We start from the raw sequence: 23,725 nt of genomic DNA on the forward strand, positions 1-23,725 counted from the left end.
CCCCCCGCCCCCTTTATATCGGGAAGCTCATTCACAGGTTCAGAATTCAAAGCCTGCGGAACAGTTGTACTGCTGTGGTGCTTGTAATAACAGCCGGGTGGCTTCTGGAGCAGTGATTTCACTTTTATTTTTCATCATAAAGTTATGATAGCATAAACCTCTGCCAGCTAGCCTTATAGAAATCTGTATTTGGGATGAACATGTGTAATAAATATTTAACTTGGCAGTAAAAAATGATTTTGAATCAGTAAATGGATGGGTGGATGATAAATGGTTATTGGCAGCTTGGCTTTGGCAGGTATGATTTCAGTACGCCAGCGTATATTTAGGCTGGACTGTCTGGAAATGAAGATAGAATCCTGTTATGTATGACTGCAACACTATCTTGAACCTAGTAGTAGAGAAAAGCTCATCATACAATACTTCGCATTGAATTGTTCATGTTTGTCACTTGGTTACTTCCAATTAAAATAGACAGTTGTTTAAGAGGCATTGCAGCATTTGGCTAGAGGGCCACAAAGCTGAGCAGTTCTGCCCTGACATTTGAACTGAGAATGAGGGACCTTCTAATTCAATTAGAGAGAATCTCCAAAATTAATATAATTTGTTACAAAGTTTATATGCACTTCTGCCTGCCTTCTTTCTTGTTCCAGTTACTTAAGCATTTCCTTTCGGTTCCAGGGACAGGCAGTTATTTTGGGCAGAGAGCTGCTTACTGAGTTCTGGCAAGCCACCGAGGGCCACATGATAGGCAGCCGGGGCAGATCAATATTAATTTTCTAAATTTTTTAGGGTCCCCGCGGTCTGGATAGAATGGCTTGGCAGGGCACATCTGGCCCCCGGGCCGCATTTTGCCCACCCTTGTTTTAAACCATTCATTTTATGGTCTTTCCATAAACATGTGCAATCCTTATTAAATTTAGCAATTTCTGCTTTTGGAGATAAACCTAACATACACTGTGGAGATCTGGAGGGCTTTGAAATTTTGACTTTGCTCATTGCAACTTACATAGAAAAAATGAAACCACTTTGGACTGTTCTGGAGCATGTTTTCTCTGAGCAGTAGTTTTGTAAACGGTGGTGTGACCTGTTGGAATTAGAGACTTTAATGCTAAATGGCAGTAAAAATGAAATTCAAATCCTTGAAACTTCTGTGTTAAGTATTCCAGCAGTGCCTGTCAGGGTAGGTAACTGGATTTGTTTTGTAAGTGGATTCACTGCTGATGTAGAAAACAGATGGGTAGTTAATCCTAAATGAGCAAGCATAAATTAAGCTTCTGTAGTTCATTTCTGTTGTGTAAACAGCCAGCATGAAGCTTAAATTCTAGGCCATGTGGAATTTGAAGTATCTTGTTAAGATTTTAGCGATAGAAGTGGCTTACTGTACACAATGGACATTTTAAGACTCCTTATACTAGCAAAATAAATGCAATGCAATGGATGCTTTATACGTAATAGTTCATTCGTGTTCCTGAATTATTGACTGTTAAGTATTTGGTATAATTGTCTTTCTGTCTGTCTTCCTTACAACTTTTAGGTCAACCATTAGGCTCCATCGCACTGAACTAATCTGCATTCGAAGCTGTTCACCTGCAGTAATTCGCATTGGTTAGAATTGAACATGTCTCAAATTCAAATTCAGAATCCATCTGCTGCCCTCTCGGGGAGCCAAATCTTGAATAAGAACCAGTCTCTCTCTCAGCCTTTGAGTATTCCTTCTACCACTAGTTCCCTGCCCTCTGAAAATGCAGGTAGACCTATTCAAAATTCTGCTTTACCCTCTGCATCTGTTACATCCACCAGTGCAGCTGCAGGTAAGAATATGAACGTATGTCGATTTTTAGCTTTGTTTTATGATCTGATATGGTTGGTTTCTGGTCGTTTTATTTAATAAGGAGCAATAGTCTCAAATTGCAACAAGGGAAGTTTAGATTGAATATTAAGAAAAAAACAGTCTCATTAGGAGGGTGAAGAAGCACTGCTTACCTAGAGAGGTGGTGGAAACTCTGTCCTTGGAGGTTTTAAAGGCCTGGCTCGACCAAAGCCCTGGCTGGAGTGATCTCGTCGGGGATGGTCCTGCTTTGAGCAGGGGCTTAGGCTAGATGATCTCCTGAGGTCCCTTTGAATTTTAACCTCCCGTGATTCTGTGGCATTGAGGAACTCTGTTTCACACGCTGTTTGAAAACCAAAACAATACAAAAAACCCCAACAATCTCCTTCCCTCCCCACCCCCTGAAAAAACAACAAACCCTGCACCAACTATGTTGGCTTGCCTTGTTTTATCCCTGTTTAAGCCAGTGTTCAAACTTGTTTAAAGTTTTTGAGAAAAATGCTATCTGTACTGTATTCAAAACAAGATGACATTGAAGATTTGACAACACTTTACAAGGTTTATGTGATGTTACAACAGTTTTAAGTACAGTATTTTAAACCAACTGGCAATTTTTCATTTATATTTGACAGCACAGGGATTGGAGTGTGTATGAAAGGAGGAGCCCTTGTTATGTTAGCTGTTTTTTCCCCAAACCAGAGTAATACCACTCTTCCACAAGTAGTGCTGTCTGCCATCTTCATGTATATTTGACCATGTTCATAATAAACAATGCAATGAAGATGTTGCATAATAAACAGTAGTATGATCAAAATGTATAAAGTCATATTTTTCTAGAAAAATGCAAAACAGATAATGGGAGGTGGGGGTGTAATGAGATTTAAACAAAAAATTCTGAAGTGGGGTGAGGAAAGAAAAGCCAAGAAACAAGACCTAGCACTTTAAAAATGTTTAAAAGCAAATTATCACAGTACCTGCTAAGAAAACTTGGTAGGCAGAGTATATTACATTGATCAAAGTTGAGACCATAACCTCTTAAATGTCAAACCAGGTCTCTAGGTGCTGGGGTAGATGTCCTTTGAAAACAAGCATCTGTAGTTATTGTCAGTTTTGTGATGTATGTTGTTAGATTTTTATTAGATGTTGTTAAATTTTTTTTAATAATGCTTTACATAACTCTACTTGGGGAACCTCTAAATCTGCCTGATCTTCACACATTTGAGAAATAGCTGGGGATCCCTGTCCCAAAACTGGAAGTTTGCATGCTCTTATCAGCCCTTCTTGCAAAGGTGCAACAAATCTGACATTTGAATTTTTGAGAACTTAATGCCCACCTGGTCATTTATGTTTCTGTCTTATTTTTCCAGCTCCTTCTAACATGGCAAACCCCAAAGAGAAAACCCCAATGTGTCTTGTGAATGAGTTAGCCCGTTTCAACAAGATTCAGCCCGAGTATAAGCTTTTGAGTGAGCAAGGTCCAGCTCATTCTAAGGTAATTATTAATATAAATGCCTAAACAATGAGTCGTAAAGAACTTTTGTGACTGGAAACACAAAATATGTAGCTCTTGTGCAGCATAACTTGCTGTAGTGGAGGTACAGGTAACTTAATGAGACATGAAAGATACTTAAATACAATGCACTTTTCAATACGCAATTCATACAGTGGGTATCCTGAAGTTGAGGAAGGTAAGTTACCCATTTGGATTAAAACTTGTCCCTTGATAACTAACTTTTAGTAAATGGCTTATTTATGTTCTCACAGGAGATGTAATTTTTTGAGACTTGCATTACACTGTATGGCCTAACTACGGTATTTAACAGTATTAGCAATTGGTTCCTAATATAATGCCCACCTTTAACTTCATTGCCTTTTGTGCTGAAATTGTCTATGCTCTTCCTGTCTGAACATGATTGAGGAAAACCAACATCTGAGTAGGAAGAGAGTGAAAATACTTTTCCTTCTCCAAAAATATATACTGATTGCACCCTTAGAGAGGCAGTGGAAATGGTTGAGATCTGACTGACTCCCCCCCCCCCCCTTTTGGCAAAATAGTTCTGAGTCAGAATGCTAATGGTCTTTTGGGGGTGGAAGCAAGGAGTGCAAATGTGAGCTCTGATGTGAAAATCTCTCTTGGGTTATTCAGTTAACTACTTACTGTTTTAGAAGTTTAAACAATTTCTTCCCATATGTATAAAATACCTGTAAACTTTCCTTTGCTAACTGCTGTCTTGTAGCTGAGGACACGGTGAAACTCGGTAGAATCAGGCTTGTTGGTTGGAGAGTGTGATTTTAGTCTATTTCACTAAACTGCCAGCACAGAGTAGAAGAGCTTTGTAGGCCACTCTCGAAAACAGACAAGTTAGGTCAATATAAATGTCTTCAGATCCTTATGGACTTGCTGGTGATTTACCACCATTGCCCTACATAGACTTTGCATGTCCCTGACATTGTAGATTACTAACATTTTGACAGGCTGTAGTAAATATTTTGTTTCTCTAAATGCCTGCTGTTAGCATTCCAATAGCTAATGTGTAAGACTAGCAAATATACAGAACCCATTCCTGACACTTGGTGTGGGGGGAAAAAAATAACAAGGCATTTTCTTATCAGCTTTTCACTGTGTGACTCTGGAATTACCACCCCACAAGATAAATCATTTTTTATTTTTTTTTGTATACATTTAACATTAGTTTCCCTTTAAGTTGTATTGTGTCTATGCTAGGAGAATGTGCTTGGGATAGAACAAAATCAACGATTTTTCAAACTGTTCAGCAATAAGCCCAGTTCCATTACTCTCCTACGTCTTCAGCTAAAGGCTCCACATGCAAAGCATTTTAAAAATCATGAATACTAGGGAATAGTGTTCAGGGCAAGTGATCATTTTGTTGGTATTCTGATCAAAATGAAGCTTCAACTATTGTCAAGAAGAACATGGTTTGCTATGCATCTGATTTACTTGAGAGAACTTACGATAATAGATATCTTTGTGCTTACAGTGAAGTACTCAAAAGTACTTACTAGTTAAACTTGTGTAAAATAACTGCATCATAATGACTTGGGGGGGCGGGAAATAAAACATTATACCTATGGCAAAAGGTGTTATTCCTGAGAGTGGCTTAAATATCTTTGTTGCAGCATTTGGGAAAAAATAGTGTAAAATTAAAGTGTAAAACAAAAAGTGACTAATCGATGCAAAGTAAAAATAGACTGCTAAATGAGTAGTTACATTTCAAAAAAGGTTATTCAGGATAAATGTACGGGAATTAAAAACCTCAATATTGCATCATAAATTCCCATGCCTATCAACTTAAGTACATGTTGTGGAGGCTGTTGAGTGAGTAGTTTGGACCGTTAAAACAGCATAAAGGTTTTTATTGATCCTTGTACTCAGTAACTAGGAAAGGGTGCAGGCAACTACTATGTTTGGAACATGGTGGCCAGTATATTTTGAAGTTGTATTGTGGACAATGACCTTCTTTAATTTGCAGCTACTAAACAGTAACTTCTCAAACTAGAGGGTGAGACATATTTAAGCAAAAGGTCCTAACAACTGAGGTGAAATTATGGTGTGGGTCTTCATAAAGAGCTTGCATTTCTCCTGTGCAGGTGTTTACAGTGCAGCTGACTCTTGGGGACCAGCACTGGGAAGCTGAAGGAACTAGTATTAAAAAAGCTCAACATGCGGCGGCTGCCAAAGCATTGGAAGGGACAAAATTTCCTAAACCTACAGCTCGTCCATCTCGTAGCGAAGGAAAAAACCCAGGTATATATGAGGACGGGCTATTTAAAAATATTTATAGGCTGCTCACCTCTGAACTTGGTGTGTATATATATATTGACATTGCTTAAGGTTGTGTTTAACTTGGTGAACTTGAAATGTTGTTCTGTGCAATCACCAACCATGTTACAACTTGCGGTTTAGTTTTTCCAATTAAAATGAAATTGTGTCCTATATCAAATGGAAACATTTTACTAGTGAGCAGAGACTAGATGTGCATATAGGCACATGGGAAGTTCAGAGGTATTGGGTTATTTTTTAGTGATGCTTTTGGATTTTGTGCTTTCTTTTGAGACATCTTATCAAGGTTTGCTTGGCCTGGTTAGATGCTTCTAATAGTAATAGAGTTTTTTTTATTTTCATGGGTAGGTAAATTTGTATGGCAGTTTTGATAGCCTGAGGCTCTATGATGTGCTTTGTTTTAAGAGCATCTGTAGAAACGAAACAAATTAATATGCTTTTGAGAGGTTTTTATGAGAACTTCAGGTCTTATGCATGGATTCTGTAGTAAGGTGTGTAGAGAATATATTGTCATTAGTAGAGCCCAGATGCTAAATTTGATTAAGTGGGGGCTGTTTATGGTGCGAAACCAAAACTTGTACTAATCATGTGTTGTAAAAGAAATATATGGTACAGCTGCTTGTTTATATAGAAGAAGGTAGGTTACATGTGAGAGAGAGCCTGCCTCTTCTGTATGTTCTCATAACAGTTAATCAGTGGTATTGTAGAAACACTGTAACGTAACAATTTGCCAGCACCTAACAAGTTCAGATGATTTCCAGCAAAAATTACTCGTCTTGTTTTCACTACTTCCGTCTGTATTCGTATTCAAAACTTCACTACTCATTATTGTCATAATGCCTGTGCCAAGTATCCAGTCCCAATTTGCTCTCCTTTTGAAGCAGTATTGGCTTTCACCTAGCTTTACTCTGCTGTGATATTTGGACAACTATCTTCTATTTCTCTTTCTTTAGATAGTGTAACCCCCACAGTGGAGCTCAATGCACTTTGCATGAAGCTGGGAAAGAAACCTATGTACAAACCTATTGATCCTTATACAGGGATGAGATCCACCTACAACTATAATATAAGAGGTGGTGCTTATCCACCGCGGTATGTACCATTGCTTTTCTGTTTGTGATTCTGGACTCTTTGAACTTCTTTTCTCCTTGTGTGCATGCAGTGCCCATGCAGCCTTCTGAATAATGGTCTAAAAGTAAACCGGGCTATATAGGAGGTTCAGCTTGAACTTTAGGCAGTTTCTTATGTTAGTGGTTTATGGAACTGTCACTTTACCAAGAATCCCCAACAATTCAGGCATTTCCAATCATAGTCTCTCCATTTTTCTTTCCTCTGGGTGAGGGAGAAAACAAAATTTGAAAAGGGGAAATTGACTAAGTAGTGAATTTTATTCATTTAAGAGCACTTCATAAACAGTCCATTTTAGTAAGTAAACAAAATTATTTCCTCTTTTACTATGGTTTAAGTGAGAAGGAAAATAAATCCAACAACTTAGGACTTTTTTCTGTAGTTGACTTGGGTGCAAGTCATGACATTGATATGGAATATTTCATTGAGTGTAGAAGTTCATTCTTTTGAGCTTGGTAAGGCTTATAAAAACCATATTAGGGTGTCTTACTTCACAGAAATATATTTGTTTTTCCTTGTCCTGTTGTATTGATACTAAAAGTCTACCAAATCATTTGGACTTTAAGCTTTAATGTATTTAAAATGGCTTTAATACTTAAGAGTGTCATGTTGAGCATTGGTTACTGTCACATGAAACTTGTGGATATATAATTTATGTTCCTAAATGTTTACTCTGTAGCTTACAAGCAATTTGCAGATGGGCAAAGTGACCTCTCTGTTTTTAGGTACTTTTACCCATTTCCTGTCGGACCCTTACTTTATCAAGTTGAGCTCTCTATTGGAGGACAGCAATTTCATGGGAAAGGAAGAACAAGACAGGCTGCTAAGCATGATGCAGCTGCTAAAGCACTGAAAGTTTTGCAGAATGAGCCCCTGCCTGAAAAACCAGAGGTAGGAATTAAAGTTCAAGTACCTTAAGTGTGAATTGAGATGCTGTGGCATGTCAGATAAAAATTATTTAAGTATTTTTTTTTTTTCTAAATTAAAAGGTGAATGTACTTCAGATTGGAAGACTTCAGTGTGTGAGTTGGTGTGGACTTGCTTAATGTCCAGTGGAAATAGTTTCATTTTTTAGATGTCTTTCATGAAAGGAGGATTTTTTCCAAATAAGTTATTTTCATTGCTTTGGCTATCATAATTCCTGTTGTATTGCTACCGCTGCCTAAATAAGGTTGCATAAGCATCCTTAATTCTTCCATTTCCTAGCTGTTCAATGTTTGAATTTATAGCCTTCATGGTTTTTTACTACTTGCACATAACACCACTGTATGTGCATGTTTTTCCATGCACTGTATGTGCATGTATTTATTCCATTTTTCTAATGTTAAAAGTTTTATGACTATATTTAGACCTCCAGTGCATTTTAGTAAATAAAAATAAATCAAAAAGCAGATGTATGCTGGGCTGAAAAAATGAGGAAAAAATCCTTGCACCCTGTTTAGAAGGTGAAAATATACTTTGTGACATGAATACAAGAGGCATTTTAGCAGCGATATTTTGGTTGCCCTGGGGGCAAGGCATTGAAGGGCCATCATGGATTAACTTGCAGTTGTCAAGTCTATGGATAACAAAGCATAGATTTTATTCTTTTTTTTTAATTTTCCCGCAAATTTTTGCTTTACTGGATAGATCGTTTCTAAATATTTTTTAAAATTGTGTATAAAAAGTCGTCATCTCTAAGTATATAAACTAGGTAAAAGCCATGGCCCCTTTAAAAGCTGTAGGAGTTTAATACCTTCCATGTAGTCAGAATTTCTCCTGTAAGTTTTAAATCCATGGCTTTTTGACAGGTGTGTATGGTTCATGTGCAGCAATGATGCTCAGGTACCAACATAGCAGCTCCAAAGAGTAATATTTGAACATTTATTTTGTCCAAATATATAGCACTTTTATGGCTGGTTATCATGATTGACAGGCCCAAAAATAAACTTATCATTAAAAGAAAATATTCCAGTTGTTTAAGGAAACATTGGCTAATGCAAGAACCACCCTGAGACGTCCAAATCCATTGACCTACCACGGGGACCTGAGTTACCTGAGGAGGCTAGATTCTCTGCTCACAGTGCACACAGGTGCCGCACTGAACTGACAGCACAGGTGTTCATCCATGACCTAAAACCGTGGTAAAAATTGAACTGTACATCATCTAATTTTGGCATTATTCCTAGCCAACGCTTGTGCATACTGCATCTTTAGGAAGCTCTAATGCAGGGTCTGGCAACATACAGCTGGCCAGTGGATCCATGGGATCTGGCCCACAGAGTTGGATGTCTTTGCTTGTGCCCGTGCCAGAGGCGGGCAGATTCCACCCACACCTACACTACTGCTTTTTTTTCTGTCTGGTCTAATGCAGACCAGGTGTTTTCAGCAGTGTGTCAGCACCAAGTGGCCAGATACTGCTGCTTCCTCAGACCCTCCTTCTTAGCTGCTGAGTGGGCAGTGAGGAGCTGTGCTAGAGCCAAGCTGTGCCCCTAGGCAGTGGGGGTGGTTGAAGGAAAGTGGAGAGAAGCAGCAGCAGCAGCATGGATGCAGTTTGCAGATATGTGGTCCCAGCGCTGGAAGCTGTAGCTAGGAAGCCATGGGGTTGGGAGATGTCAGTGGTATGGGCATACCTCACAGGTGTGGGGAAAAGCTTTCTGCTGCTAATGTGCTGCCAAAGCCACCCAGCCTGCATTGGACCACAGCAGAGTTGTGGCCTGTAGCTTATAAAAGGTAGCTGAGCCCCTGCACTAAAGAGGATTTTGGAATGTGTTCACAGATTTGTTCACACTGCTGTGGGCATGTCTACACATGCATTAATGTGCTTCAGTTTAATGTGCATTGAATTGAGTAACACCATTGTGAGGTACTAAAATGTGCATTAACTAAAGAGCATAGGGCTCTACTCCTGTAGAGGTGCTGCGAGGCTGCTCCCACATGCTATAATTACTGCGCTGCAGTCAGGATCAGCATCTCGTGTATCGGTGTCCCTGTGCTTCAGAATGGGGGTGCTTGAACTAAAGCTCGTTTAATGCCATTTTGAAGCACAGGGAGGCCGATTTTTCACGAGGTGCTCCAGTGCTTTAATTAAAGCAGCTCTTGGAGCCGCTGTAACTATAGCATCTGTCTCCCTCTGCCTCCCCAGACCCCTGGAACATGTGTAAAAGTGCCCACTGTTTTTAAGTGACAGTTAATGTGCATTAGCTTATTTTAATGTGCATTAACTAAATAGCATGTTTTTAGTGATGCTTTAATGCGCATTAAAATAAGCTAACACACATTAAAACTCCTGTGTAGACATGCCCTGTGTTAATTTGCATGCTGCCTTTAACCTGGCTATCATCCACCCACAGAGATCTGTACTTACAGTTACGTGGTTCTTTAAACTTGAGCCTTCTGGACCATCAGAGGGGTTTAAAGTTTGAGTGTTGCAGGGGTTGCAGCTCCAAGTTATCATAAGTCATTAGCTATTAAAGCAGTGGCACTGCCAGTTGCAGACCAAGTCATCAGCTATTTTGTATGGGTGCTTTCGCTCGAAGTAGGCCATCAGGTGGAGTAACTTCGAGTATGCTGACTCAAACTTAAGTATTGCAAAGAAGACTGATCCTAAGACTGTCCATGATAGCATGTTGTAACATTTAGATCAGGGGTGCCCAAAGTTTTTATGCCGCAGCCCGGCAAACTGTGGCTCAGCAGTCACAGTCGACCAGCCGGAAGACGGGTAAGGATACCCCCCAGCCCTGGCTGGAGGGGTGGACCATACCCTAGGTTGCCACAGGCTCTGCAGAAGGAGCCACAACCTCTCTGGCTGGCTCTGGGGGGCCACGGTTTGCCGGTCCACGGCCAATTCTGGGTCCGACCGTGCTGCAGACTGGCAACCGGATTGAGAACCCCTGCTTTAGATGATTCAGTGTTTGTCTTCCTGTTTGTAGTGCACCAGTTCTGGAAGCACCTGTCTGGACAATCTATAGCTTTTCACCTGAAAATAAAGAGCTGTTTGGAGCTGTATGTTCAGTTTTCCGGAAAGGGAAAGAGTCTCTCTAAAATATCACCTAGTCCTTTGTACAACTGTACTGAATGACAGGACCATTAAATGTAGTAGCTCTAATTGAAGTGGACAAGAATGCATTTGGAGTTAATATAGTGCTTTACCTTCACCTTCTTGCCAGGCTAATAATTTCCTTGTTAGGAAAAGGAAGATTTAAACAATTTTACTATTCTTTAGTGTGTATCAACCTGGATATTTTTTGTTTCCTTGTGTTACTTTTTATAGGCTCCTACTCTTTTTATAAAAATGTTAATGGGGTATTTTTATGTTGCTGAAATGGTGGTTTGCTTTTTTTTTTTTTTTAATTACTAGCTTTGTTTTTGTAAAATATTCTGTTTCAGAAGTTGTGAGTACATGCAAGCTGAAACATCTTTTATTCTGTTAGTTGGCATTATGCTGTTGACTTGGCTGTTTTAGATGCACTCTCATTCTTTAACCATTTACAGACATAGTTTAGAGCTGGAGCACACACCAGCACACAACACAACCGATACCAGTGTAATAAGCTCTGGGATGTTTCTTGGTTCATACTTCTTTATACAGCATAAGGAGGGAAATAGTTAATTTAGTTAATAAGAGGATATGCTTGTCTATAAAAGTATGTTAAATACATGCAAATAATCAAAGCCAGAATATACTGAAAAGTGCAAAGAATAAAAGATATTTTAATGTGATTAACCTCCAAACTGAGACAGTATCACTAGAGATGCAGGCAGTAAACTAACAGTAACATTTCAACTCTTCAGCCACACCTACAGTAATTCTTAAAATGGGCTTTCAAGGTCCTTCTGACTCCTCTGGAGTGCTTGCAGCTTAAACACTTAGTGTAACAGTGCTTTGGGCAGAAAAAGAAATCTGCCTGAAGACGAGTGCAAATAGCAAGTCTGCTTTACTGGTCACTCATTCTGGGTTTAGGTTTAATGGTGAACAGTCCACTAGATTTCTGTAATCCTTAAAATAGTTGAAGATGGTAGAAGCAAGGAGAAAAGGAAAAGGTTTTTTTTGTTTGGGGGTTTTTTATTAAACTGTTTTTACCAAATGAGACATCTCCAAGCTATTCCTGTAATCGTAGTTAAAGCATCTAATCCATTTTCTAATCATCTGGTGTTTTGAGCTCTTGTTTTTGACAGCTCCTCTGTGCCTGTAGTCCTTTCTATATCATAACTTGAAAGCTGCAGTCTTACAGTTTCTGCGTCATTGCCATGGCTTTTAAATCCACTTTTTTTTTTTATCGAGTGCACAACAACAGCAGAGTTAGACTGTAATCAAGGTTTTGAAATCCATTTGACTGGAGATATACACACGCCTAGCAATGTGACCAAATTAGCATTAATGCCCTTATGGAAAGTGCATGATTTAAGACTCAGCCATTTGATTTCAGGCATTTTGCCCATAGTGCACTGTAACCACGTCCTATGGTTGTCCAGATGGAATGATTAAACAGAGGCATGTTATGAATACTTGGCTGCCCCCAGAACTAATTAACCATCACACATTTGACTGGCCAATGCTTGGAATCCAAATTTTTCGTACCGATTATGGTCTCACTGGGTTTCATACAAATGTCAAATTAACTTGTTTAACTAGCTTCTCACAAGTGTTTCAGTTTTAAAAAGTGTATTTCACACTTGGATTTGTCTTAACTTTTCCAGAAATACATTTTAAGCCTGCTAGCTTTCAGAGAGCCTGTTTTCCCTTACTTCAGTGAGCACATATGCAAATTTGAAGTTTTATCAGCTTTTACATTAAAAACCATTACTGAAACAAGGTTCTTAACTTTAAGTGTCTGCAGTATGTGCGGGATATTTCTGTGTTCTCATGTAGACAGCAAAGGTTAGACAACTTGATTTGTGGGTTCAATAAACTGGTTGGATGACTATCATTCAGCTAGCATGCTCTTTATTTAAATGTGTGCTGCTTTTAGGTTAATGGAAAAGAACCAGATGATGAAAATCTCAATAAATCTGAAATAAGCCAAGTTTTTGAGATTGCACTTAAAAGGAACTTGCCTGTGAATTTTGAGGTATGTTTATTTTACAAGCTCTAGAGTTATATTTTTGTTAGACTATTGAGGATACTAAGATAAAATGATCTAAAGCAACTTACTTAGATGAGAACAACTGACTTTTAAAACTGCATGTTAGTTGTGAATATGCTTTTATCCAAATGAGTTTCAAACTGATCATCTCAGAGCTAAATGGTTTAAAAGGGGGCGGGGGGAACACCACTTGTACCCCGGAATTGGCAGGCCATGCAAATCATAGCACACATGAGTAGCTCTATGTGCTATTGTACCAGGCTCTTTGAAATTTAACATAAGATCCTTTCAGTATTGAATGAGGCTTTACTTTAAATCACATGTACAGTTAGAAGAGTGAAAACAAAATTCACATGGGGAAAGAGCTTAAAGAGTCTCTGTCATTGCATAATTGAGCACTGATGTGAATTATATACAAGGTATAATTCAGAACCCCACAAGCAGGTTTCCCTTCTTGACTAGGAAGTGGGACTGTATAACATATATTAATCCTCAAGTGTCATCATGGGTTTCCAGTTACTCAAAATTGCCCTTCTGGTTTTCAGAACAAACTCTTTGGTCTCATTCACTTACATTCCTCTCCTTTATGTTGTCTTGGATGACAGCTGCTTCCTGCCCCCTTCTGACCATCTTAGTTATCTTTTAATTTACTATGTACCAGAGGAACATCCTTGTTGCACTGAAGTATTAGTTTATTCTGTTGCTATTTTTGCTGACATGGGTTACTTCACTAAATTGACTTCTAATCTGTTTCATGAACACTTAAATTGTTACATTTTCAGTATTCTTAGAAGTTTGGCACAGACTTGATGTTTTGTTTTTGTTTTTTTAAAGAAAGCTATTTGGAAAGTGCCAGTTGCCAGTGATCTTAATTTGTACTAACATTTGTTGTCAAGCTTTGTTCTGTGAGTTAATATTTGGGCATTTTGTGGCTTTAATATGTGATTGCAAATAGACAACAAGCCTATTTTAGAGCTAGTAGTTTGAAGGCGGTGCTGCCTCCAGTGTCTGTACTTCTGAACTCAAACTCTAGGTCCCAAAGATTTGCTTTGTCTGTACTAATCAAATCACTGCAATATGAATTATTGGGTGGAGATGTACACCCAAAAACAAAGTTAATACTCCCTTCTGAAAGAGTAAAACAGTAAATGAAACATGCTAAAGACCATTAATTCATAAAATGTAAATTCTACTTCCTGCTTGCTGTGCATGCATTTTTTCTAGGTAGAATTATTTAACAAATTTTGCATGGGTGGGATGATATTATTCTTAGTGGTCATGTTTATTAAATAGCCTCTTCCTGGATCACTTCAGGAATGCTATCTCATACAAATTCCCCATTGCCCCTAGTTCTTGTGAAATGAAGTTTGCTATAAACATTGTGCCCTACCATTTTTAATAAGTGTTTATCACGCTTTCACTCAGTTTTTCCCTCTGAAACAGGTGACCAAGGAAAGTGGTCCTCCCCACATGAAGAGCTTTGTAACCAAGGTGTCGGTTGGGGAATTTATGGGCGAAGGTGAAGGAAAAAGCAAGAAGATCTCTAAGAAAAATGCCGCAATAGCAGTCCTAGAAGAACTGAAAAAACTGCCCCCCCTTCCTACGGTTGAGAAAATGAAGCCACGAATCAAAAAGAAAACAAAATCAATAGTGAAAGTAAGAAATACCTCCCTTTTGGACCCAAATTTCATTGCTGAAAAATGTCATAATGTGTGGAACATTCCCAAAATTGTGATAAACCCTTTTCACATGCTGAAAGTTAACCAGCGGTCTGGTACTACAACTGATACATTAGTTATTCACCATCCTCAGTTAATAGAGCTCACTACTGTAGTAGCAAGGTAGCAGTTTATATTGACTTCCAGATGAATGAGAAAATATTTGAACATATGCTGTATAAACTACTAGACTAGTTTTGAAGCTTAAGGAAAACCAATTTATGGATTTCTTGCAGTTATGCCACCTCCATCCAGATCTTTAGCAGTAGTCTCCAAATGTTCAAAATAAGCTGAACTTTTGCTATTGGTAGCTTATCTAAGAACATGATCAACTATGTTTTACGACTATTGCTTGGCTATTGGTATTGCTCTTACACCATAAACCAGGTTTTGGTGTTTTAGGGAACCTAATGCCTACAGTTGAATGAATGAACTAATTGGTACGCTACATTTGGAATTGCTGTACAATATTTGCAAATGTCAGCTTATTTTTTCAACATTGTTTCCACCTTAGCTGCAAACAAGCCCAGAATATGGCCAAGGAATGAATCCTATTAGCAGACTTGCTCAGATACAGCAAGCCAAAAAAGAAAAGGAGCCAGAGTATATGCTCATCACAGAACGTGGTCTTCCAAGGCGCAGGGAATTTGTTATGCAGGTTTGTATATTGATTTCCAATCTTTATATGTCTGTCTTTTAATGATTTTTAGTTAGGGTTACCAGACTTTGACAAAGATATATATGTACTTAGTAGTACTGCATGTCCAAATGCATTGAGCTCATTAAGAAGAAAAATCTCCATCTGATTCCCTTGGAGCAGGATAAGGGCTCAAGAAGGCAAATCCTTCTTCCTAAGTACTGTTAAAGAGCTAGTTGAGATGCTGGAAGGCAAATTTTTAAATACATCATGCTTGCATACATTTTTCTTAAACACAGAAAAATACTGCCAAATGATAAAAAGTGCTGTGTTTTTGTAACGTGTGGACATTGAAATGTAGAGGTTTATATCTGTTCCACTGGCTTCTTTGTTTTCTAAAAAGCACTGTGTTCCAAAATATCTTCCTGAATTGCAATATCAGGTAATATGGTAGCATTTCTTTGGCGCTGGTTGTAGCAACCTAGTGATAGCTAGTGCTAAGAGATCCTCCACCCCTCTTTCTTGTGCTGAACAAGGCCGAAAGCTGCCACTGTGCAAAATAGTTTAAAATCTTACTGTCCTTTTATTGTCATGAAATTTGCATAGTTATAAACAATTGTATTACCTTGGTGCCTTATTTGAATATAGATTTCCTGGGCTGATGCATTTAAACTAATGCCCTGGAGAGATCAAGTACTAAGCTGATTATTCCATGTGTGTTTGTTTCTTGTCCTGTGGAGCCTATGATTGGTTACAAATTTGTTCAGGACAATAAATCAATTCAGCCAAGTCTCTGATTGCTCTGGCCGTATGGAGACAAAACAGTCATTTAATGAAAACATTGTTTTTATTTTCATGAGACTTTATTTGCTTTTTCTTTGTCCATATTTCTTTCAGGTGAAAGTTGGTGTGCACGCAGCTGAAGGAATGGGTACAAACAAGAAAGTAGCTAAACGCAATGCAGCTGAAAACATGCTGGAGCTTTTAGGTTTCAAAGTCCCTCAACCTCAACCCCCTAAACCAGCATTAAAAACGGAAGAGAAGGTAACACATCTCTAATTGACTTTCCTCACCTGGTGTTTCAACAAAAACAATGAAATGAGTAAATACAAAGTGGGTAAAAATCAGCATAATACAGTGGTGCTCATTCTTTTTGGCTGGTGGGCTGAATACAGCCGGTGCACCTAATGTAGCATCTGGGGACAGGTGTGGCCCCATCTGGCCATGCAGAGGGAGTAGCCCAGCTGGTTCCCATTGCACAGGAGCAGGGGACTTGGCCTGGCCCAGATCCAGCCCTGTAGGGGAGGGGATGTCCCAATCCTGCAAGAACAGTGGGGTATATCCTGCCCCCAAGTTGGCCAGGAACAAGGAAGGGGGCATGGGAGAAGGGGAGGGGGAGAAAAGGGGGTGTGAGTTGGCCCTGAACTGGCTGCCCTGTATGGAGGGAAGGGGGCGTACCTGGCCCCAATCTGGTCATGTGGGGGGAGGTTCTGGCCTGGTTCCTACCTGGTCCATGGGACTTAATTTTGGTGTTCCCCTGCTGCCAAATTTCCTGACCCATGGGGAGCCCTGTGGGATGTATTCCAAGTCTCTGTGGGCCAAATTTGGCCCACGGGGTAGAGGTTGAGCACCCCTGGTATTATAAGTCTACACTTCTCACTCTAGCCTGCTGGACAAGAGGCACTAGTTAATATGGCCACAAGAAATTTAAGGGATGCCAATGAGTGCTGACTATAGCATCCCAGGCTCCCTGAAAAAGGCTAGGCATAGCTCTTAGAGGCAGGGCCCACTTGGAACATTAAGGTACCTGGGCCAGTACTATATCTACTCCTGACTTCTGCAAGCAAACTGGCACCAGAGGGCCACGTGATGTGCTCCGTTTCTACCGAGAATGGCTCGGAGCTTGTGCAAGTAAAACCATTGTTTTTAGGACCTACATGTTGCAAGGCTTTTATGTTGCCAGCCTTATGTCACACCCTGTGATAACATTAATTTTATGTCACTTCTTATATTAGGCTAGATCTTTAAAATACTTTTTCTTAACTGAAGCTTGAGTTCTTCCCCCAGTTCACTTAGCAGACTTCAGCTTGGTGTTCAGAATTAAAAGGGTTTTATCTAATTTTCTCCTTTAATGCACCAGTTTTGCATATGTCAGTGTATCTCTATGAGAAGTAATCAGTATGTTAATTTAACTGGCCATTGCTCCTTAATATAGGTCTAACAGATGACCTTTGTCATTTACATTTCTTTAGAGGGAGTGCTAATCTTCCCTAGTTATTGTAGAGGTTCAAAATTTGGCTTAATTCGAAACCATGAACCAGTGGACAGTTTGTTTTATTTTTTTAAATTTGTTTTGCCTAACTTGTAACATCCTCTCTCCAGTAGGACTTCCTTTTGAAAGGGTGTATTAATCTCAGGCAAATCTTATGATTATACATACAACTTTTAAGTACCCACACTAAGCATAATTCTATCCCTGGTATAGCTTTACTTTTTACTCACTCAACAGTGCTAGCTAGAAGTATCCAGTTTTGAACTTAAGCGTTTCTTTATTGCTTTTTTTATGGTTGTTTTATAGTTGTAAACTAAATGTAATTTAGGCAGCTGTTTTGTATACATCACTTAGGTTCTTGCATAGTTATCTAAAAATTAAGATTTGTGTAAACCAGTGTTTCCCAAACTTTTGGTTTCAGCGGCACACTTACCAGGCCTCTCCCATACTGTGGCACATGAGGTGAATGCGGGGAGGGGGGCGTGCATCTGAACACAGTGCATGGACGCAAATCACTGTCTGGAGCCATGGCCCCCGTCTGTCTGTCCGTCCACGGTGGCGACAGGTGGGGGGGCGTGGCTCCAGCCCAAAATTCCCCAGCACAACTGGATGTGCCTCGTGGCACAACTGGATGGGAAACACTGGTGTAAACCCCTCTGAATTATTTTTTTCTAAAGTTTTCTGACTTTTTTTCACCTAGTTGAATAGTCTAGACCTTGAAAGCTTTGAGGAAAAGTTATTGATGTTTGGGGGGTTTTTTTTTAGACGCCAGTAAAGAAACCAGGTGATGGAAGAAAAGTAACCTTCTTTGAACCAGGCTGTGAAGAAACTTCAACTAGTAAGTGACTTTACTGAAATGAATTTGGTCCTTTGTGCCTCAAGCTATTTCATAGTTGCATAGCTCCACTATGGTTATAGCCTTCCAGGTAAGCTTCTCTTAAATGACTCTCATACCATAAAGTTGTCCTGGTCAAGTGGTCTCCTATGTGACTGGGCTAGAGTCTGCCTTGAGCTGCTTCATCTTCCACGTATGTAATTCACAGGCATGTTCTTGACTAGGTGTTCAGAGTTGTTTTCACCCTCCCGCCCAAGTGTCCTTCCTTGTTTGTGGCTTCAGTTTCTGGTGTTCTTGGTTTAAGGCCTATAATGATTTAATTCCACTTAATTTATTTTTTCTAAACTGATGCTGACCCCTGCCTTTCATCTTCTGATAAGCCTTCCTTTTGTGTGTGTTTTTTCTCTGGGAGCAGACTCTCTGCAAAAAGCCACTATTACCCTCCTGAAGTAACTGCTACTTTGGTGTCAACAAATTGGAATCAGTTGACAATGACTAGACACGTGGTAAAGGATAACTTCTGCTTGTATCACATTTTTACCTACTGTACCACTTTCCCTCCCCCAGTAGTTCTCTTGTACCTAGTGTTTTTCATCATGGTCATTGATCCTCATGGTCGAGGATGATCACTCCCATGGGTCAAGTAAAGGGTTGTAGATGAGTTTGTTGATGGCTAAGAAGGCCAATCGTAGAGCCACAGACTCTCTGGTAGACACCACAGAAGGTGGTTAAAAGGAGGGTTGGACCATGGATTTCTTGGTCTTGTTTCCTCCCATTCAGTTGTTTTTCTGCCTCCAGGGCCAGATGGTTTTCCTCAAAGTAAAAAGTGAGGGAAACCATCCTTGTCTTTTTCTCACCAGGTGTCCTCATTGTAGCCCTGTCCTAAGCTAGTGTTTCCCAGTTTGTACTGTCAATGCTGTGAGGCTTAATGTTCACCTTTTGAAGGTGTCCTTGAGGCATTTCCTTTGGCCCCATGGCTGAGTTGGGATTAGAGCAGTTGTTTTGGTAAATGTACATCAGATGTGTGCGCACAATGCCCTGTCTGCTGCAGCTGATGTTGAATAATCAGTGCTTCCATGCTTGTGGCATTGGTGAGGACACTGGCATCTGTGTGGCAGTTCTCCCACTTTATGCCAAGGATCTTCTAGAGGTAGCACTGGTGAAGGCATTCCAGGCTTTTCAGGTGGTCCCTGTAGGTCACCCAAGCTTCACAGCTGTAGAAAAGAGTTGGGCTTGCTACAGCCTTGCATAATAGTTTCTTGTTTGAGTCCTGATATCATGATCATTGAACACACAATGTTACAGTCTTCCAAAAGCAGATCTCGCATGTTAGATCTTATACTGGATCTCCTTGTTGATGTTGGCCTTCTTGGAGAGAGGGGTGCTGAGGTATGCAAAGAGTTCAACATTCTCCAGCTTCTGTCCATTAGAGGACTTTGCTGGGAGCATTAATTGGAGCAGGCTAGTGAATCTCCTGTGGTTTTTTTTTGTTTTTCCAATGTTAAGGGTCAGCCTCAGGCACTGGTATACTTGAGAGAAGTAATTAAGGCCCATTTGTAGGTTGTCCTCAGTATGTTCAAAGACAGCTCAATCTTTGGCATACTGAAGTTCCACAATCAGGGCTGATGTAACTTGGGTCTTGGCACGGAGGTGGGAAAGATTGAAAAGGTTCCCATCCATCCTTTACTCAATGCTGATGCCATGTGGCAGGCAGTCACAGATGAGCATCTTGATGACTAAGAAAAATGGAAGACAGAATTGGTGTGATCATGCAGCCCTCCTTGATGCCAGTTTGAATGGCAAAGAGCTCCATAGTGGAGCCACTGCATAGGATGGAGTCGGTCATCTGGTATTTCCCTGGGCAGCCAAACTTTGATTAGATCTTCCTAAGAGCCTCACAGTTAATAGAGTCCAAGGCTTTGGTCAAATCAATAAAGGCCATATGCAGTTCCTGATGTTGTTTGTGGCACTTTTCCTTGATCTGTCGAGCCACAGAAATAATGTCCATGGTGCCTCTTGACAGTCTGATGGCATATTTAGACTCAGGAAGATTTTCTTTGGCAAGAGGGAGCAGTTGGTTCTGCAGAATTCGAGCGAGGAGAGGAGGGCGGTACCTCAGTAGTTTCCATAGTCAGATTGATTTTCCTTTTTAAAAATGATGACAATATTGGCATTCCTTAGGTCGGTGAGAATTTCCACAGTGTTCCAGATATTAGGAAAGTGTGTGGAGCTTGTTGGTCATGGTTTCCCCACCAACTTTGAAGCCCTTAGCTGGTATGCCATCAGGGCTGGATGCTTTGTTTGTTCTTCATATGTCTTATCACTTTGTGGACTTCTTTAGGGGTTGGTGGACTGGTAAGTGTTTCCCTTACTGGATGCTGCAGGATAGATTTGACAGTTTCATCTCATCAGTCACTGTTGGTTCTCAGTTTAGGAGCTTTTGGTAGTGCTGCTTCCAGCATTTTTTTGATAGACTCCTCTTTGAGAAGCGTACTGCTATCTTCAGATCTAAGTGGGCTGGCCCAAAAATTTGATATACATGCAGCCTTGACTGTACTGAAGAAACTCCGCATGGGATGACTGTCAACTAATTGTTGAATTTCTTTCATTCTCTTCCTACCACTTGTTTCTGGTTTCTCCAGTCTTCTTCTGGGCTTCAGACTTAAGCCACTGAAAAGTTCCTGGCTTCTGACTGGATGTAGGATGGTTTTGCCAGTCAAAGAAAGCCTTTCTCTTCTAATCAAGAAGAGCTTTGATCTCAGCATTGTTTTCATCAAACCAATCTTGATGGCGTCAGATGAAAAGGCCAATTGATTCTGTACAAGCCTCATAGATGGTCTCTTTTAGACCTTACCAATCTTCTGCAATGCAAGTGTTATCATTTTCAATCTGAAGATTGGGGAATTTCTTACTGAGCTGTGTTTGGAGGGCTTTGCAGTATCTAGGGGTTTGAAGGCATTTGATGTTGTCTGGTCTTCAGACTGATTTGGCTTGCTTTTGATGTTACAACACAACTCTGGACGTGACTTGTCACTAAATGATGATCAGTCCAGTCATTGGCTCCTCTTATGTGTGATACGGACATCTTTTAGATCACTTGCTTCTAGGATGACATAGTCAAGGAGATGCCACTGTTTCGAGTGTGTATGTTGCCATGTTGTTTTTATACCCATCGCATTGTCTGAAGATGGTGTTAATAATCACAAAGTCATGCTCTGCACATTTATTTAATAAAAAAATGCCATTGGAATTATCCTTGCCTACTCCTTCCTTCCCAGGGGTGCCCCTCCACATGTTCAAGCCCCGGCCAACTCTTGCATTGAAGTCTCCACAAGGAGGATGATCTTGTCAACTTTTGGCTTGATAGAATTTCATAAAACTGTTCTTTGTATTCTTCCTAGGCATTGAGTGTGTGAGGCATATGCACTGATGATAGTAGCAAATGAATTGTTTGTCAGTTGAAGGTGGAGAATCATGAGACTCTTGCTAATGCCAATGAGGGATGTAGTCATTCATCTGACTATCTGGTTCTTAATGGCAAAACCAATGTCACATATTCACCTGTCACTTACAAGTTTACCTTTCAAGAAGAATGTATAGCTACCCCCTCCTTCTTCAGTTGGCCTTCACCTGCATGTCTGGTCTTGTTGAGAGCAGAGAGATTGCAAGAATTCTCAAGTGACTACAGCTGTTCTGCATTCAGGTCTGTCACTGTTTAGGTCATCTAGTAGGGTTTGCACATTCCAAGGTGCAACAGACATTTTTATTTTTTGACCACACTTAGAGTGATTCCCCTGGAAGTAGCTATCCAGTCATGTAAGGTAAAGTGGGCCAGTCTGTTTTCTAGCTCCCTTCCCATGTGGGGTGAGCAGAGGGGATCCTAAAAAGGACTGCTCTGTCACAGTCTCTGTGAAGTGACCATCATGTGATCACCACCTGCACATGGATTCATGACTTGGGGAACTCCTGGTGATCACTACTTCTGTCTCTGCCATCACTTGTCCATTGCCACAGGACTTTGTAGAATTTATAGGTATTGGTTATTGTAGTAAATGTTGGACCAGTGAGAAGCCTGCATGTGATCTGTTTTATGTGAGGAGTTTGTCGCGCATCAGCATCCGCACCGATCTTGGCAGATGAGAAGCCTGTGTCAGTGACAAGGAGCTCCAAGATGGCTGGGTTTACTCTTCAACTGTAGCCTTCATCCACCTTTACAGCCATTGAGAAGTATGCTTGCTCCACTGTTGAGGTCTGTGTCATGTTGGACTGCTCTTCATCTGACACCTCACTGCCATGGGTGACCCTACCGGGAGTAGAAGACTCCTGACAGTGTTGCTCTTGGGGTCATCAGTACATGCAAGCTTCCCCACTCTGTGAAAATTGCAGTCCATGGAGATGGTCTTTTCATAACCTCCATTTGTGAACTTATGACCAAGGCCTGTCACCTTACTATTAGGCCTGTGTGAAAAGGAAAGTATTCAGTTCAGATTCGGAAGGACAGTGATTTGATTTGGATCACTGTCCCAAATCAATTCAGCTGAATCTGCTTTGGAAGATTCAGCACTGATTTGGAGACATTTGGTGATTTAGATCGGCCATGGAGAGGTAGACGCAGCTGGGCGGCTGCAGGTTCTCCTGTGGCTCCTCCGACTGTGCCCCACTTTCTTTGGGGGAGGGGAGCTGTAGGAGAAGCCCCCATGGCTGCCCTGCCCAGCCCCAGCCTAGTCCCAACACCTTTAATAACAATAATAATAATAATAATAAAAAAAGCCCTGCACTCACTAGCTGCAGCAGTGGTGACCGGGGCCTCCAGGGGAGGGTGTGTGTGTGTGTCGGGGTAGGGGTGCAATGCAGGCACTTTTTTTTCTGGGCGGCAGCAGAGCGTAGCCCCTGCTCCCAGTGCTGCTGTGCCTGCATCAGTGCTGGGAGTGGGGCTCTGCCCTGCTGCCAAGTGCCAGCCAGCGCAGGGGGATGGTGGTGTGGCAGTGCTGGGAGCAGGGGCTATGCCTTGCTGCTGCTTGCCCCTTCTGGCTGGAATGAGCTGCACCTGCATCCTTTGACCACCCCCACCCTGGCTGGCAAGCGGCAGCAGGGCAGAGCCCCTGCTCCTAGAGCTGCTGTGCCCACATCCCACACCCTTCCCCCCCCTCCCCCAAGCCCCCTTCCTGCCCTGGTTGAGCAGCCCCAATTCCTCCCAACCCCAACAGACTTACCACCTGGAGGCAGCTGTGTGTCAGCTGCCTGCTTAGTTTATGGCTGAATCTCTGAACCGGCCGAATCTTTTCCAAATCAATTTGGATGCTTTGAGAATTTGGAGATTCGGTCCCTGAATCGGAGCAAATCTCCAAATTGGGCTGAATCTCCTCTGAATCGAATCAACTAACAAAGTTTCGCACAGCCCTATTTACTATGCCTACAGTACTTGCTAGATGTCCTG

At 40.8% G+C, this 23,725-nt stretch overlaps 1 protein-coding gene across 6 annotated transcripts in view; it reads left to right on the forward strand.

The window, feature by feature from the left end:
- STAU1 (staufen double-stranded RNA binding protein 1) overlaps window positions 1–23,725 on the forward strand; it is a 42,886-nt gene that overhangs the window by 13,562 nt on the left and 5,599 nt on the right. For 2 of the 6 annotated variants that reach the window (XM_090064300.1, XM_090064301.1), the window contains 10 exons: window positions 1,538–1,814; window positions 3,199–3,323; window positions 5,441–5,597; window positions 6,587–6,725; window positions 7,487–7,652; window positions 12,713–12,811; window positions 14,252–14,482; window positions 15,059–15,202; window positions 16,079–16,225; window positions 18,219–18,291. In XM_090064300.1, the coding sequence (XP_089920426.1) occupies window positions 1,622–1,814; window positions 3,199–3,323; window positions 5,441–5,597; window positions 6,587–6,725; window positions 7,487–7,652; window positions 12,713–12,811; window positions 14,252–14,482; window positions 15,059–15,202; window positions 16,079–16,225; window positions 18,219–18,291 (1,474 nt within the window). In that variant the 5' untranslated portion in view covers window positions 1,538–1,621. The remainder of the gene's footprint in view (window positions 1–1,537; window positions 1,815–3,198; window positions 3,324–5,440; window positions 5,598–6,586; window positions 6,726–7,486; window positions 7,653–12,712; window positions 12,812–14,251; window positions 14,483–15,058; window positions 15,203–16,078; window positions 16,226–18,218; window positions 18,292–23,725) is intronic. The other 4 variants (XM_090064302.1, XM_090064305.1, XM_090064303.1 and 1 more) reach the window with 4 other exon arrangements.

Source organism: Crocodylus siamensis, chromosome 10 (genome assembly GCF_052110815.1).
Source record: "Crocodylus siamensis isolate JL-2025a chromosome 10, ASM5211081v1, whole genome shotgun sequence".
In the NCBI taxonomy this organism is placed as follows: domain Eukaryota; kingdom Metazoa; phylum Chordata; order Crocodylia; family Crocodylidae; genus Crocodylus; species Crocodylus siamensis.